Source organism: Mustela nivalis, assembly GCF_964662115.1.
Source record: "Mustela nivalis genome assembly, chromosome: 7".
In the NCBI taxonomy this organism is placed as follows: domain Eukaryota; kingdom Metazoa; phylum Chordata; class Mammalia; order Carnivora; family Mustelidae; genus Mustela; species Mustela nivalis.
Window position 1 is genome coordinate 65,835,982 of NC_139026.1, and position 15,341 is coordinate 65,851,322.

At 40.5% G+C, this 15,341-nt stretch overlaps 1 protein-coding gene across 1 annotated transcript in view; it reads right to left on the bottom strand.

The window, feature by feature from the left end:
• Window positions 1-15,341, bottom strand: part of LOC309868508 (small ribosomal subunit protein mS35-like) — a 47,689-nt gene that overhangs the window by 15,350 nt on the left and 16,998 nt on the right. The window contains exon 5 of the mRNA XM_082738432.1: window positions 7,131-7,200. Within this exon, the coding sequence (XP_082594558.1) occupies window positions 7,131-7,200 (70 nt within the window). The remainder of the gene's footprint in view (window positions 1-7,130; window positions 7,201-15,341) is intronic.

Here is a 15,341-nt window from a genome sequence, read left to right on the forward strand (position 1 = left end):
GCTCAAGTCATGATCCCAGGATCCTCGTATGGAGACCGGCATGCGGCTCCCTGCTCAGCGGGAAACTGCTTCTCCCTCTCTCCCCTGCTCATCATGCTCATCTCTCACTATTTCTCTCTGTCAAATAAATAAATAAAATCTTAAAAAAAAAAAAATGGAGCTCCTCTCTCACTCCTCATCCCCTTTTTGGTTTCCTTTTTATTTTTATCTAGGGTGATCATTTGGAAAGCAAAGGTAAAAAAGAAAGAGACACAGGTGACTCCTGGAGCAAGACTAAAAATTTCTTTTAAAACGAAAGCCAAGGGGAGCCTAGGTGACTCAGTCAGTTAAGTGTCGAACTCTTGATTTTGGCTCAGGTCATGATCTCAGGACTGTGCTACCAAGCCCCACATCTGGCTGGGTGCTAGATTTGGAGCCTGCTTAAGATTCTTTCTTTCCGGGGCGCCTGGGTGGCTCAGTGGATTGAAGCCGCTGCCTTCGGCTCAGGTCATGATCTCAGGGTCCTGGGATCGAGCCCCGCATCGGGCCCTCTGCTCAGCAGGGAGCCTGCTTCCCTCTCTGTCTCTGCCTGCCTCTCTTCCTACTTGTGATCTCTCTCTCTCCGTCAAATAAAATAAATAAAATCTTAGGAAAAAAAAAAAAAGATTCTTTCTTTCCTAGAATGAATGAAACAAGATGGGATTGGGAGGGAGACAAACCATAAGTGACTCTTAATCTCACAAAACAAACTGAAGGTTGCTGGGGGGAGGAGGTTTCCGAAAGGGGGGTGGGATTATGGACATTGGGGAGGGTATATGCTATGGTGAGTGCTGTGAACTGTGTAAACCTGGCGATTCACAACCTGTACCCCTGGGGATAAAAATACATTATATGTTTATGAAAAAGAAAAAAAAAGATTCTTTCTCTCCTCTCTGCTCCCTCTCTAAAAATAACAATAACAATAATAAAAATAAAAATAAATAAAGGCCAGATGTGCTATTTGCCTGGAATCAAGGAAAAGGTAGCAAGTAAGCACTCTTTATTGTTACTGCTCTACAACAATGCTCAGACTCATCATGGGAATCCAATTAATGTATTTAGTTATTTTTTCTTTAATAAACACTGTAATATTAGTTTATGCATAATTAGATTACTCAGAAGTTTATGCATAAATACATTTCACATTGAAGAGATGTACCCTGTTACAGCAGCCATTATTTTTCTATAATACAGAGGATACTACCATAGTCAAATATAAATTAGCATCAGGAAATAAACTCATAGAAGCAAATGTTTGTGGAAAACTTCCAAAACAATAAGGAATTAAGAATACTTTGTAAATATTTGAGAAAACATAATCAAATGAAAAGCAAACCTAATCTACACATAAATCATACATCCATGAAAATTAAGTATCTCAAACTGTTGCAAAGATATTTTTTATAAACTGGGCACAATTATGATTGCTGATTATTAATAATTTTCTCAATAGATCATTAAGCTAGAACAGTAAGCTAATCATTGCTAACATCTAACAAGTATGCTACGTTTTTACTAAAAAGGGAGTTTGATATTTTGTCACCTTACTTTTGAAGACTTGTACTTCAAAAGGTTATGGAAATCGGGCACCTGGATGGCTCAGTGGGTTAAAGCCTCTGCCCAGGGTCCTGGGATCTAGCCCTGCATTGGGCTCTCTGCTCTGCAGGGAGCCTGCTTCCTCCTCTCTCTCTCTGCTTGCCTCTCTGCCTACTTGTGATCTCTGCCTGTCAAATAAATAAATAAAATCTTTAAAAAAAAAAAAAAAGGTCTATGGAAATCTAAAAGAATGGACGACTATTATTAAACATTCAGTGTTCTTACATAGCACTGACCTAGATACTATGAAGAACAAAATACAGTAAGGTTGGATATATGCTAATGAGGACCTTATGATCAGTCAGAAAGACAAAACATATATGGAATAACAAAAACACACATGGGAAACAGTCAACTGTTTCCAGTCATACATGGCACAACTGTCTGTGGTCAAGGGCCCTATTAACCAATATAGATGAGACAGTATAACTTGCTATTTATGTGAGATAGGAGTTATGCAAAGAATAAAAGGCTCAAATTCATCTGCTGAATTAATATCCAAAATATATGAAGAACTCATAACAACTCAAGCAGAAAAACAATTTGAGAATGAGAAGATCTAAATACCCACTTTTCCAAAGACATACAGATGGCCTAAAAGACACATGAAAAGATGTTCCACATCAGTCACCAGTGAAATGCAAATCAAAAGGACAATGAAAGACAATGAAAGAACACTTCACACCTGTTACAATGGTTATTCTCAAAAAGACAAGAAATAACAAGTATTGATAAGGATACGGAGAAAACAGAACTCTGTGCACTGCTGGTGGGAATGTAAATTAGTACAGCCACTGTGGAAAACAGTACAGAAGTTCCTCAAGAAATTAAAACTATAACTATCACAAGATCAAGCAACTCCACTTCTGGGTATACATCCAAAGAAAAGGAACATTAACTTGAAAAAATACCTGCACCCTCAAGTTCACTGCAACATTATTTACAATAGCCAAGACATGGAAACAATCTCTGTGTCCAATGATGGATAAACCGATAAAGAGTTAAGTGTGTATGTATGCAAGCATACATACATATACACTATGGACTATTATTCAGCCAAAAAAAGGAACTCCTACCATCTGTGACAACATGAATGGCTCTTGAAGGCATTAAGCTAAGTGAAAAAAAGTCAGAGAAAGATATATAACATATGATCTCATTTATGTGTGGAATCTAAAACACCTCAACGTATAGCAACAGAACAAACTGGTGGCTGCTAGAGGCTAGGGTTGAGCAAAGTGAGTGAAGATGGTTAATAGGTACAAACTTCCAGTTAGAAAGCAAATCATGGGGATGTCATGTACACCATGGTGACTACAGTTAATAATACTGTACTGCATATTTGAAAGTTACTAAGAGTAAATTTCAAAAGTTCTCATCACAAGAAAAAAACATTTGTAACTATATGCAGTGATGAGTGGATGAATGTTAACTAGACATAATGTGATCATTTCATAACATATGTTATGGAAGCATTACACTTTACCACCTGAAACAAATATAATATTATACATCAATTATATCATAAAAAATAGGCTCAAAGCAGGTATCAACTGAAGTGTTGAAGGATATACAATAAGTAGAAAAAATTAAAAATTAAATAGTAACCTATACAACATCGTAAACTATATAACAACACTTTTGTAATATTTACTACTAAACCTTGTTTCTACTAGTGTTCCTCAATGGAAAAGACAAAGTCTTCCTCCTTATATATTAAACCCCATATGCAACAACACCAAGCAAGTAATAGGCAACCAGTAAACTTTTACCCCATCAATCAATAAACAGTTCATTTTAATGAAAGCACACCTGACATTTGCTATACGGATGGTTTACTATTTCATAAACATTAAAAAAGTGAAAGGGGTACTTTCTTAAACAACTAGTAAAATGCTACCTCAGCTCAATTTTGCCCTCTGGATACAATTTTACACTCTGTAAATAAGCCATACAACCTGTTCACAACCTGGCTCTGACTTGTTTTTCTGGTCTCAACTCCTTACCTCTGCCCTATCAGCCTTACACCCCGGCCACACCCAACTTCCGCCGGCTCTCTACATCCACAAGGCCAGAGTCCTTCACCCACTGCTCTACTGCATCTTCCTATTTATCTTCCAGAACCAGTCACCAGTTCTTGTGAAGCTTCCAGGGAGAATTAATACTCATCAGTGGCTCTCACAGCACCGTGTTCCTACCTCCGTTACTGAGTGAAACAGACTACGTTATAACTTACTGGTTCTCTCCAGAAATAAAGGTACCTAAAGGCAGAGCTCTTTCACTTTCATAGTCTGAGCAATACCTAGCACTGTACGTGGTACACAAGACAAAATTACTGCTGAATGCAGGAAAGAGTACACAACATTACAAACATCATTCAAGAGTTCTTTACTGGGGCGCCTGGGTGGCTCAGTGGGTTAAGCCACTGCCTTCGGCTCAGGTCATGATCTCAGGGTCCTGGGATCGAGTCCCGCATCGGGCTCTCTGCACAGCAGGGAGCCTGCTTCCCTCTCTCTCTCTGGCTGCCTCTCCATCTACTTGTGATTTCTCTCTGTCAAATTAATAAATAAAATCTTTAAAAAAAAAAAAAAAGAGTTCTTTACTATCACCTGGAAATATACGTGCATTCCATGTATTCCACACATCATAAGGAACTCACAGACCAAACATTAAATGGTGATGATGGAGCTGCAAAAGGACTCTTCATTATCAGATACATCTGCAATAAGGTCTGCTTTAAAAATGAACTTTTTTTTTTTAAACGATTTTATTATTTGAGATAGAGAGAAAGGGAGAAGCAGGATCTCCACAGAGCAGGGAGCCTAACATGGGGCTCAATCCCAGGATCCTGGGATCATGACCTGAGCTGAAAAGAGATGCTTAACCAACTGAGCCACCCCACTGCCCCTGAACTTCTTACTTTGACATGAACTCTTTACTTCAAAAATGAACTCTGAGGGGCGCCTGGGTGGCTCAGTGGGTTAAAGCCTCTGCCTTCGGCTCAGGTCATGATCCCACGGTCCTGGGGTTGAGCCCCACATTGGGCTCTCTGCTCAGTGGGAAGCCTGCTTCCTCCTCTCTCTCTCTGCCTGTCTCTCTGCCTGCTTGTGATCTTTCTCTGTCAAATAAATAAATAAAATCTTAAAAAAAAAAAAAATGAACTCTGAGTCTGAAATTACCCGACTCAGAAGTTTGTTATGTGGCTTTCCAGAACCAATTTAGTATAAAGCTAGATGTATTTTTGACTAGCAATAAGACTATCATGGAATCCACATAAGACAGTTGAAAATTCAAATTTAAAAAAGGAACTATTAGTAATTAAATATCAAATTATTCAAGAATCCTTGGAATTTGATTTCAGATGTCTATAAAGTAAGTGTTTTTTTCTTCCCCCAGTGTCTACCTTTTGTGCAAATCATTTTACAATGTTTCATCTGATCATTTCTTAACTTAAAGCTTGTGGAAGCTTTAAAGAATATCATGGCACGAAGTTAAAATCTAGGAAGTTTTGTTATTATCAGCATGTCAGAATGCTGAGAAGGATACCTTAGGTATTAAATACTCTGAAACTAGTTAAAAAATAAAGAAACAGATTAAAAGGGGGTTCTCTAAATATTTGATTAAATACCAGTTTGCTAACATCAATTTTAAGTCTGAATTCCAGAAAGGAAGGAAAGAGAAGGAAAAAAGAACTTCAATTCAATAAAAATTCTGTTCCACCAGCTCTGCAAAATTTCACGGCTCATCTGCATTCTCTTAAAGCTTCTTCATTGATGGTACTTATTTAGAAAGGATTAAGAGCCAAGTTTAATACAGAAATTATTTAATTATATCTGTTTAGGACAGATGTATGTGGCCACTTATTCTGGCATCAAAGTAATTAGCATTAAAGATCAAAGGCTACTTGTGTGAATCCAGAATACAAACTTGTTTGGATTCTATGTCATGGAACCACAGAAAGAATCCAGTAAGTCAACTTTCACTGAATTTATTTATGCCTGTCATTTCCTTTGGGGCAAATTCAATTTACAGGCTGCTGGCAAAAGAGACTCAAAAGTGGTCAGTTTTTATTGTTCGGTATTAACTCTTTCAGGATCAGCCATAGAGCTATAGCTAATTCAACCATGTTGCTGGTTCAAAAGAGAACTTAATTATATTAAGCCAAAGGCATTTATAAAATCAACTGACAGGAAAGAGAGATTAACTGCTATTATGATGTTGCTCCTGAAGCCAGGAACTAGAAAATCCGGATAAATTATGATAATTAGAATACCTCAGAAGAGAAAAGCTACCAGCTACTTTTTGTTCTTTAGTAACCTGGCAACAAAATTTCCTTTTCTTTTATTTTCCACTTAAGCTCTTGTGCTACAGTTTTACTGTTATTATGAAGAGAATGCTGTGAGCAGTCTGGAGAATGGTTGCATGTGTTTACTCAATTACAACAACTCAGGGATGGCAGGAGATTCCCAAGGGCATCTAATCCAACTATCTATCCAAAGAGAGTGATCCTTTCACCACCATATCTCCATTAAGTAGCCAAAGGATGGAACGTTCTCTACCAATTAAAAGTAGCACACTCCATCTTTAGAGGACTCTCTTAGAAAGTTTGTACTCAGTGACAAAGTCTGTTTCTCTATTACTTTTACCTTGTTGTATACCTAAAAGTCATGAAAAACAAATCTAACCTTTCTTTAATATGAAGTCCTTCAAACATCTAAAGAGAGTGACACTCTCCTATCTCCATTCCTTCATATGTTCCTAATAGAAAATACTACTGAATCCCATGTCTGTTAGGCAAGCTGCAAAAAAATTAATTTATGCATATTTTAAATTATTTTAATTTTTAAAAATAATATTTAAAACTTTGAGTTACCCAAACATATTAGATACCAACTTTAAATTAGTAAGTTGATGCTCAAGCAAAAACTTCCTTATAAATAAATGTGTATGCCTGTATTAAATCTCAAAAAACTCAGACACAAGACTATTTTTAATACTAAAATTAAATAAATAATTGCCCTTAATTGTCCCTGATGTAAACTAGGGAAATGTTCACACAAAAGGCTATGTGTTAACTAAAAATTTTAATAAATATTTAAAATACCTTTCTATAAAGTTTTGGGGCTTTGTTATGAAGTTTATTTGAACAGCAGGATGCATTCTAAATTCTTGAGTTATACAGATGAACTCCCTTCTATAACTTTGATAACTTTCAGCCAAAGTCAAACAAAAGAAAAAAAAAATTCAGATCTTCTAAACGAAGACAGAAACTCTGAATTTTAAAGGCATTTAGTATTTGGTCATCTGATTTCTGTAAGATGGAACTGAGATGGACTGCATAATCTATTTCAAGGTCCTCAATTTCAATGTCAGTAGAAATTATTTATAACATTTCATCTGTAGTTTAGTGGTTCATTAAATCCTCAACTGACTAATTGTCACAGACTGTTTTGAAATGTTAACACCATCTAAATTATCCTGACAAAATTATTAAACATTCACACACAATCACTTACCCAAGACTCATGGTATAAAACTGTTAGCAGATAGAGTGCATAATCATAATACTGTCTCTTTAAAGGGCACCTGTAAGAGAAAGAGACAGAAGAAGTCAAAATTTTAAAAATTCAGTACATAAAATAATTTGCAAAATATACAAACACTAAATACAAAGGATAACTTAGATTCAGGTATTCTCTATATTCAGGGAATATCCTACCTTTTATTTCTCTTTGTTTTCATCACTAATGGGAGTTATTTGTATCTGATAATAGTTTTACACTATTTTTTAATATGACTGTGTCCAATCTAAGTGCGCTTCACAATCTTGGGGCTAAGAGTCTGCTGGACAGTGTGATTGTATCTACAGAGTTCATTTTAAAAACAGAGATAGATTAAAGACAGTGGCTAATCAAAACGTTCATTTTGATTTCTCCAGAGCCAAGTTTTAAAAAAATGAGCTACACTATTCAATGCTATACTGAAGTTGTTGTATTTAAAATAGAATTAATGGGGACGCCTGGGTGGCTCAGTTGGTTAAGCAGCTGTCTTCGGCTCAGGTCATGATCCCAGGGTTCTGGGATCGAGTCCCACATTGGGCTCCTTGCTCGGCAGGGAGCCTGCTTATCTCTCTGCCTCTGCTGCTCCCCTCCCTACTGTTCATGCTCTCTGTCAACCACTCTCTCTCAAATAAATAAATAAAATCTTAAAAAAAAAAAAATAGAATTAATGACCAAATACTACATAAAACTTCTATATATATAGGAGATAACAAATTAAGCTTTTAGAAATCATTAATTCCAATTTCTTGAAATATAAAATAAAATCATCATTTGACAGGAGCACATGGGTGGCTCAGTAAGTTAAGCATCTGCCTTTGGCTCAGGTCATGATCCCAGGGTCCTGGGATGGAGTCCCATGTTGGACTCTGCTCAGTGGGGAGCCTGCTTCTCCCTCTGCCTGCTGCTCCCCCTGCTTGGACTCACTCTCTCCCTCTTTCTGTCAATTAAATAAATAAAATCTTAAAAAAAAAAACAAAACCCATCACATGACAAGTCACTTTAACAGTACTCTGTTTATTCTATATATTTAGGTTTAATAGTTCTCTAAATAGTTGCTACCATAAACACACACACACACCCACCAACACTGGAAAACTTAGGGAAAAACTCTGTCAGATACTTACAGAATTTCAAAGAGCAACACTTTAAAAGTAATTTTTTAAGCTGTACAAACTAAAAACTCAACCTTATTTTACATTTTCTAAAGACAGTAAAAAAGAATATTACTAATATATCTCAAATCTATTTTCCCCCATACTATAATACTCTAAAACCAGGGTTCCCAAGTTTTTTCCACCCCACATTATTGCCTTCATTTATATATGCCATACTACTTCTTCTCACCATTAAGAAGGAGGACATAAAACTTAAATGACTTCCAAGAGCTTTGAAACTAGAATGGGAAGGGAGAGAAGATATCTGCCCACTTGCTTTTCTCTAAAGGCAGGTCTTTATATTTTGACATAATTCAGAAACAGCCAAATATGGTAAGATAAAAATAAAATAATCCTGGGGCACCTGGGGGCTCAGTCAGTTAAGTGTCTGACTCTTGATTTTGCTCAGGTCACGATCTTGGGGTCACAAGATCATGCCCCGTGTTGGGCTCGGTGGTGGGCATGGAGCCTGTTTAAGATTCTCTCTCTCCCCCTTTCCTTCTACCCTTCCCCGCCTTCCAGAAACAGAAATAAAATAACCCTTTTGTAAAAACATACCAATAACCCTTCTTCACCTCAAATAACACAATTTATAAATTCATAGGAGGTAAATTTAATACTGTTTTTATGAAGCAAATTCACTAAAATTCATATTTACAAAATTGCCTGGGTAAATTAAATTTCTGTATTTAATCATTTAAATTTTGAACTGAAAGATCTTTGACTTTGTAAAAATCAGTTTAAACCTTAATCACTAGCAAATCACTTTTATTCTCTTCTAACATCTTCCCTGAGTCTTATTCACATGGATGTATTAGAATCCAGACTGAAAAATAACAATAATAATTTAACTAGGCAGTTAGGCAAGCTTCTCCATGTCCATAAAGAGGACAGCAACAGTAGACTAGTGTGAAGATATTAAACACATGAAATGTAGGTGGCTGGGTGGCTCAGTTGTTAAGTGTTTGCCTTTGGCTCAGGTGATGATCCCAGGGTCCTAGGATGGAGCCCTGCATCGGGCTCCCTACTTGGTGGGAAGCCTGCTTCTCCCTCTTCCACTCCCCCTGCTTGTGTTCCCTCTCTCACTGTGTCTCTCTCTGTCAAATAAATAAAATCTTTAAGAAAAAAATAAAATAAATAAACACATGAATGGGACAACTTCACTGACCTAATACGTTAGTTTATGTTGATGTATAAGGCTACCCCGATTTTTTTTTATTGTTTTAATTTCTTTTCAGTGTACCAGAATTCATTGTTTATGTATACCCTGATTTTCAATGTCATTTCTTAAGGAAAGGACTGCCAGAAGACTGGAAGATAATAAAACAACACAATGACCAATAAAACAACACAATGACTGTCGGGAGCCGGTACAGGAGGCCTACTCTAAGAGCCGTAAGGGACTGAATATGATTGGCTGTTCATTTAGGTCCACTCTGGCAGGAGGTGCATGAGCACTGCATTGTGATTGGGTAACACTGCCTATATAAAAACGCATGCGCCGAGGGTAAAAGAGGGAGGAAAAAAAAAGCGATTAAAGAAGAAGGTTCGCCGCTACGTGAGTCTCCGAGTCGTTCTTGCGGGCCGAGAGCGACAGGTGGTGCTGAAACCCGGGATTCTCATCGTGAGAGACGCACGGAGTCGGCGACGATCAGGTAAAGAGTGCACCTATTTCTGTCTAGTGACAGGGAAAGTTCCTCAAGTCGAGGACGAGCGTAGAAAGCTTTCCGGGATGGGAAACGAGATGGCTGCATATAAAATGCTGGGGCCGCTAACTGACATTCTTAAAGCAAATGGGACCCCTTTGAAAAATAAGAAGGCTCGCTTATTTCTAAAAGAAGTGGGTCAAACCGCTCCGTGGTTCTTAGAGGAGGGATTGCTTAATATTCCCCAATGGGAATATCTAGGGGAGGACCTCAGGCGCGACCCGCGCACTACGCCGGGAACTCTCGCTGTTTGGTCCTTAGTGAAGGTCTGCTTACAATCATCCCGCGAACCCATATGCAAGGCGGTTCTACAGGGAGGAGAGATCTTAGAACAGGTAAAAGAGGAGTCTTGCAAAGGATCCTGGAGAGATTCCAGTTCTGAAAGTGAAAGCTCAGAAGAAACCTCAGACGAGGAAAACGCCCGTCTGGGTGATAAGAGAAAAGTGACGGGAGGGGGTCCCTCCGATGATCAGAGAGTGGAAGAAATGAAAAGAGAGCTTGCAAAAAAGGAGGAGGAACTAAAAAAGGCTATGGCGCAGCTCAAAATGCAGGGGGAAGTTATGGCGCAGCTGAAATTAAAAGTGAAAGAAGGAGCTATGGCGCAGTTACAAACAGAGACGGAAGTGGTAGATAACTTAGATCCTATGCCCACGCGCCCAGCCCCAACAGCGCCACCTTACGAGGGGCCTCCTCCGTATAAACCTTGCTGCGCCAAGGCCTGCTATTGTGCGAGCTGCACCGCACAGAATTGGAGAGAAGTATTAGGGCCAGAAAAAGGGTTTTTCCCCGTCATGGAAGATCAACATCAGCAAAGATATCATCAGCCCCTAGATTTTAAACTCGTAAAGCAGCTGAAGGAAGCAGTTATGTCCTATGGGCCTCAGGCTGCTTTTACGGTTTCTTTGGTTGAAACACTAGGTAGCCTTTACCTCACTCCTGAAGACTGGAGTAACTTGGCTAGAGCAGTTTTATCTGGTGGGCAATATTTAGAATGGAAGATTCAGAATCAGGACAATTGCCAGGACACGGCGCGAAGAAATGCAGCAGCAGGTAACCCACAGTGGAACCTAGACATGTTAACAGGTGCGGGACAATATTTTGGGTCACAGGCACAAAGTAATTATCCGCCAGGGGTATATCACCAGATAGCAACCGCAGCTTTGAGGGCATGGAAGACGTTAAGGGGTGCTGGAGATTTGCAAGGACAGTTATCCAAAGTGCTACAAGGGCCGAATGAGCCCTATGCAGATTTTGTGGACAGGTTGATACAAACCACTGGTAGGATGTTTGGGGACGTAGACCAGGCTATGCCCCTAGTTAAACAATTGGCTTTTGAAAATGCCAACAAATGGTGCCGAGAAGCCATTAGACCCTGGAAAGCGAAAGACTTGTCAGGTCTTATCAAGGTCTGCAGGGATATCACAGGACCTCTAGTTCAGGGCCAGGTCATGGCTGCTGCTTTTGCACAAGCGTTGCAAGGGGCAAATGGGGCTAGGACCAAAGGGTGTTTCTTATGTGGGCAAGAAGGTCATATGAAAAAGGACTGCCCACAGCGCAACAGCCAGGCACGAGGAGGAAGACAGAGTCAACCAGTCCAATTTGTGAAGGTGGAAGAGGCGCATCCAAATAAAGGTTATGGAGGACCGAAACCACAGCTATGCCCCAGATGTAGAAAGGGGAATCACTGGGCTAGCGATTGCCGCTCAGTCACTGATATGGACGGAAATCGGCTGCCACCAAATAATTGGGGGAGTTCAAAAAACGGGAAGCAGGGCCTTTCCCCCCGGGGCCCGAACGAAATGTACGGGGCGGTCATGGCGCTGCCGCAGAAGGCGAGACAGATGTTTCCCCCTGCAGACCCAGAAGAGCCACCACAGGCTCAGCCGGACTTGACCTGCGTGCCACCACCCGAATGGTCTTAACCCCTGAAATGGGTGTGCAGGCGGTGCCCTCGGATTTCCATGGGGGCCCGCCAGAGGGTACTGTGGGATTACTTCTGGGTAGAAGTTCCACCACTCTTAGAGGTCTCGTTATCCACCCAGGGGTTATTGACCCAGATTTTTCAGGGGAAGTAAAAATGTTAGTTTCCTCTCCAAGAGGCATCACCATTATCAACCCTGGGGATAGGATTGCTCAACTCCTAATCCTGCCCAGCCACCATGACAGATATAAGTCTACAGGAAGGTTGCGAGATGGAGGGCTTGGATCAACAGGAAATGACTTGATGTGTCTGACTATGGATATGAGCAACAGGCCCATGACAGTCTTAAAAATAAGAGGAAAACCCTTCTGGGGGCTGTTAGATACAGGGGCAGACAAAAGTATTATAAATTTAGCTGATTGGCCAAAGCAATGGCCCCTTGTCAAGGCCAATCAAACATTAAGAGGACTAGGAATTGCTCACAGCCCAGATGTCAGCGCAGCATCTTTAGATTGGGAAGATGATGAGGGTCATAAAGGAGTCTTTCAGCCATATGTTTGTTCTCTCCCTGTAACCCTTTGGGGACGAGATGTGTTAGAGCAAATGAATATAGTATTAACTACTGAGAATCATTATAGTGAAAATGCAAGAAACATGATGAAAGCCATGGGATATGTTCCAGGCCAAGGTCTCGGGCCCAAGGGGCAAGGGACCCCTAACCCAACACCCATGGGAGGTCAGGGTTTTCCCCAGCGGCCACTGAGGCAATAAAAATAGATTGGAAGGAAAGTACTCCACGGTGGGTGCCTCAGTGGCCGTTAACTACAGAAAAACTGAGGGCTGCTAGACAATTAGTTAGAGAGCAAGTTGAGGCAGGGCATTTACGTGAATCAAGATCCCCATGGAACACCCCTATATTTGTGGTAAAGAAAAAGTCAGGAAAATGGAGATTATTACATGATCTGAGACAGATAAATGATCAGATGCAAATAATGGGGCCTGTTCAGCTGGGTCTCCCCGTTGTTACTGCCCTGCCCAGAGATTGGCCTTCTATTGTTATAGATATTAAAGATTGCTTTTTCTCTATCCCGATCCATCCGGACGACATGAAGAGGTTTGCTTTTACCTTGCCAGCTGTTAATCATTCCGAGCCTGACCAACGGTATGAATGGACAGTGCTCCCTCAGGGTATGGCTAATAGTCCCACTATGTGTCAGCTCTATGTGGGCAAGGCTCTTTTGCCAGTACGGAATAAGTTCTCAGATGTTTGCTGCTACCATTATATGGATGATATCCTAATCTGTCATAGCAATACATCGGTTCTCACCTCAGCATTCACCTTTCTGCAGCAACAGTTAGCGATGTGGGGGCTAATTGTTGCTTCTGAGAAAATACAAACAGCAAATTTAAAGGACTATCTGGGCCTACAACTCACTGACTCCACAGTAAAGCCGCAAAAGGTTCAAATTCGCAGAGATCATTTAAAGACCTTAAATGATTTCCAAAAACTCCTGGGGGATATCAATTGGATTCGTCCCTATCTGAAACTGACAAATGCAGAATTAAAACCATTATTTGATATTTTGCCAGGAGACTCCAAATTGGACTCTCCACGGGCGCTCACGCCCGAGGCTATAAAGGCACTACAATTGGTTGAGGAAAGATTGGCTTCGACTACAGCAGATAGGTGCGATCTAGACAAACCAATTTATGCCGTTGTTGTACCATCCCCAGGTTCACCCACAGGAGTACTATGGCAAGGTGGGCCTCTTCAGTGGGTGTATTTACATAATAGTCTTGCCCGAATCATCACCCCTTATCCCATTGCTGTGGCAATAACGGCAGGCAAAGTTATCAAGACTGGCATACGAGTTCTCGGGAAGCTACCCGACTCATGCATAGTCCCCTATGACAAGAGCCAGCTATCCACCCTTGTGAACACTATAGATGAGTGGTCCATCCTGGCGACATCCTATCCCATATCATTTGACAATCATTATCCATCACATCCATTGATTGAGTTCTGTAAAGATACACATCTTATCTGGCCAAAAATTTGCAAATCAGAGCCCTTGGCCAATGCCATCACTATATTCACTGATGCCAGTAAGAAAGGAACAGGCGCTTATGTGGTTGAGGGAAAAGTCATAACAGCGGTAGTACCAGGTGAATCGGCACAGCGAACAGAACTATTAATCATTATGCTGGTTCTACAAAGGTTTCACAATCAAAACATCAATATATATTCAGATAGTAAGTATGCAGTACTAGCCGTTAGGCAGATAGAGACAGCAATTTTTTCAGCAAGCCAATCACCTATCGCCTCCCTACTAAAAAACCTCCAAGAAACGGTGCTGGCAAGGCCAGCCCCCTTTTATATTGGGCATGTAAGGGCTCATTCTGAGCTACCTGGACCAGTAGCATCTGGAAATAGAATAGCTGATAATAATGCAAGGTTTGAATTCTGTGGAGCAATAGAAGAAGCAAAAGATTATCACAGGAAATGGCATGTGAATTCATTACCGCTAAAAACAAGATTCAATATATCAAGAGCAGAGGCCCGTGACATTGTAAAAAGCTGTGGCAACTGTTGTGTTCATCTTCCGACGCCTTCCTTGGGTGTAAACCCTAAAGGCCTTATGCCCAACCATCTTTGGCAAATGGATGTAACTCATGTGCCCTCGTTTGGTCAACAACAATACTTACACCTTACCATTGATACTTGCTCCGGAATCATCATGGCTACCCCTTTAAGGGGTGAAAATGTAAAAAATGTAATGAGCCACTGCCTACGCAGCTTTGCGTGCTGGGGAATACCTAAAAGTCTGAAAACAGATAATGCCCCGGCCTATACCTCAAATACCTTTAAAAATTTTCTAGCATGCTATAATATCCAACACAGCACTGGCATACCATATAATCCCCTAGGTCAAGGAATTGTAGAACGAGCACACCTAACATGGAAAACTACCCTACAAAAAATTAAAAAAGGGGGAATAGGGGAGAGCTACTCAACACCTAATGACCTCACAAACCTTGTAAATTTTATTTTAAATTTTTTAACGCTAGATCAAGATGGTCTCTCTGCAGCAGAGCGACACTGGGGGCAACAAAAGCATACGCAAGCAATGGTAAAATGGAAAGATATACTTACGGGCCTATGGAAAGGCCCAGACCCGGTGCTTCGATGGCACCGAGGATCTCTTTGTGTTTTCCCACAGGATGCGCCATCACCCATCTGGGTGCCAGAGAGGCTCACGAGATTGGTGGCCATGGAGCCCATGGATCCTGTGGATGACATCATCTAGTCTCTCTTGTGAACCCCGACAACCTGCCGGTGCTGCTTCGACATAAACAAGACTTTGGAATAACAGCAGCCATTATT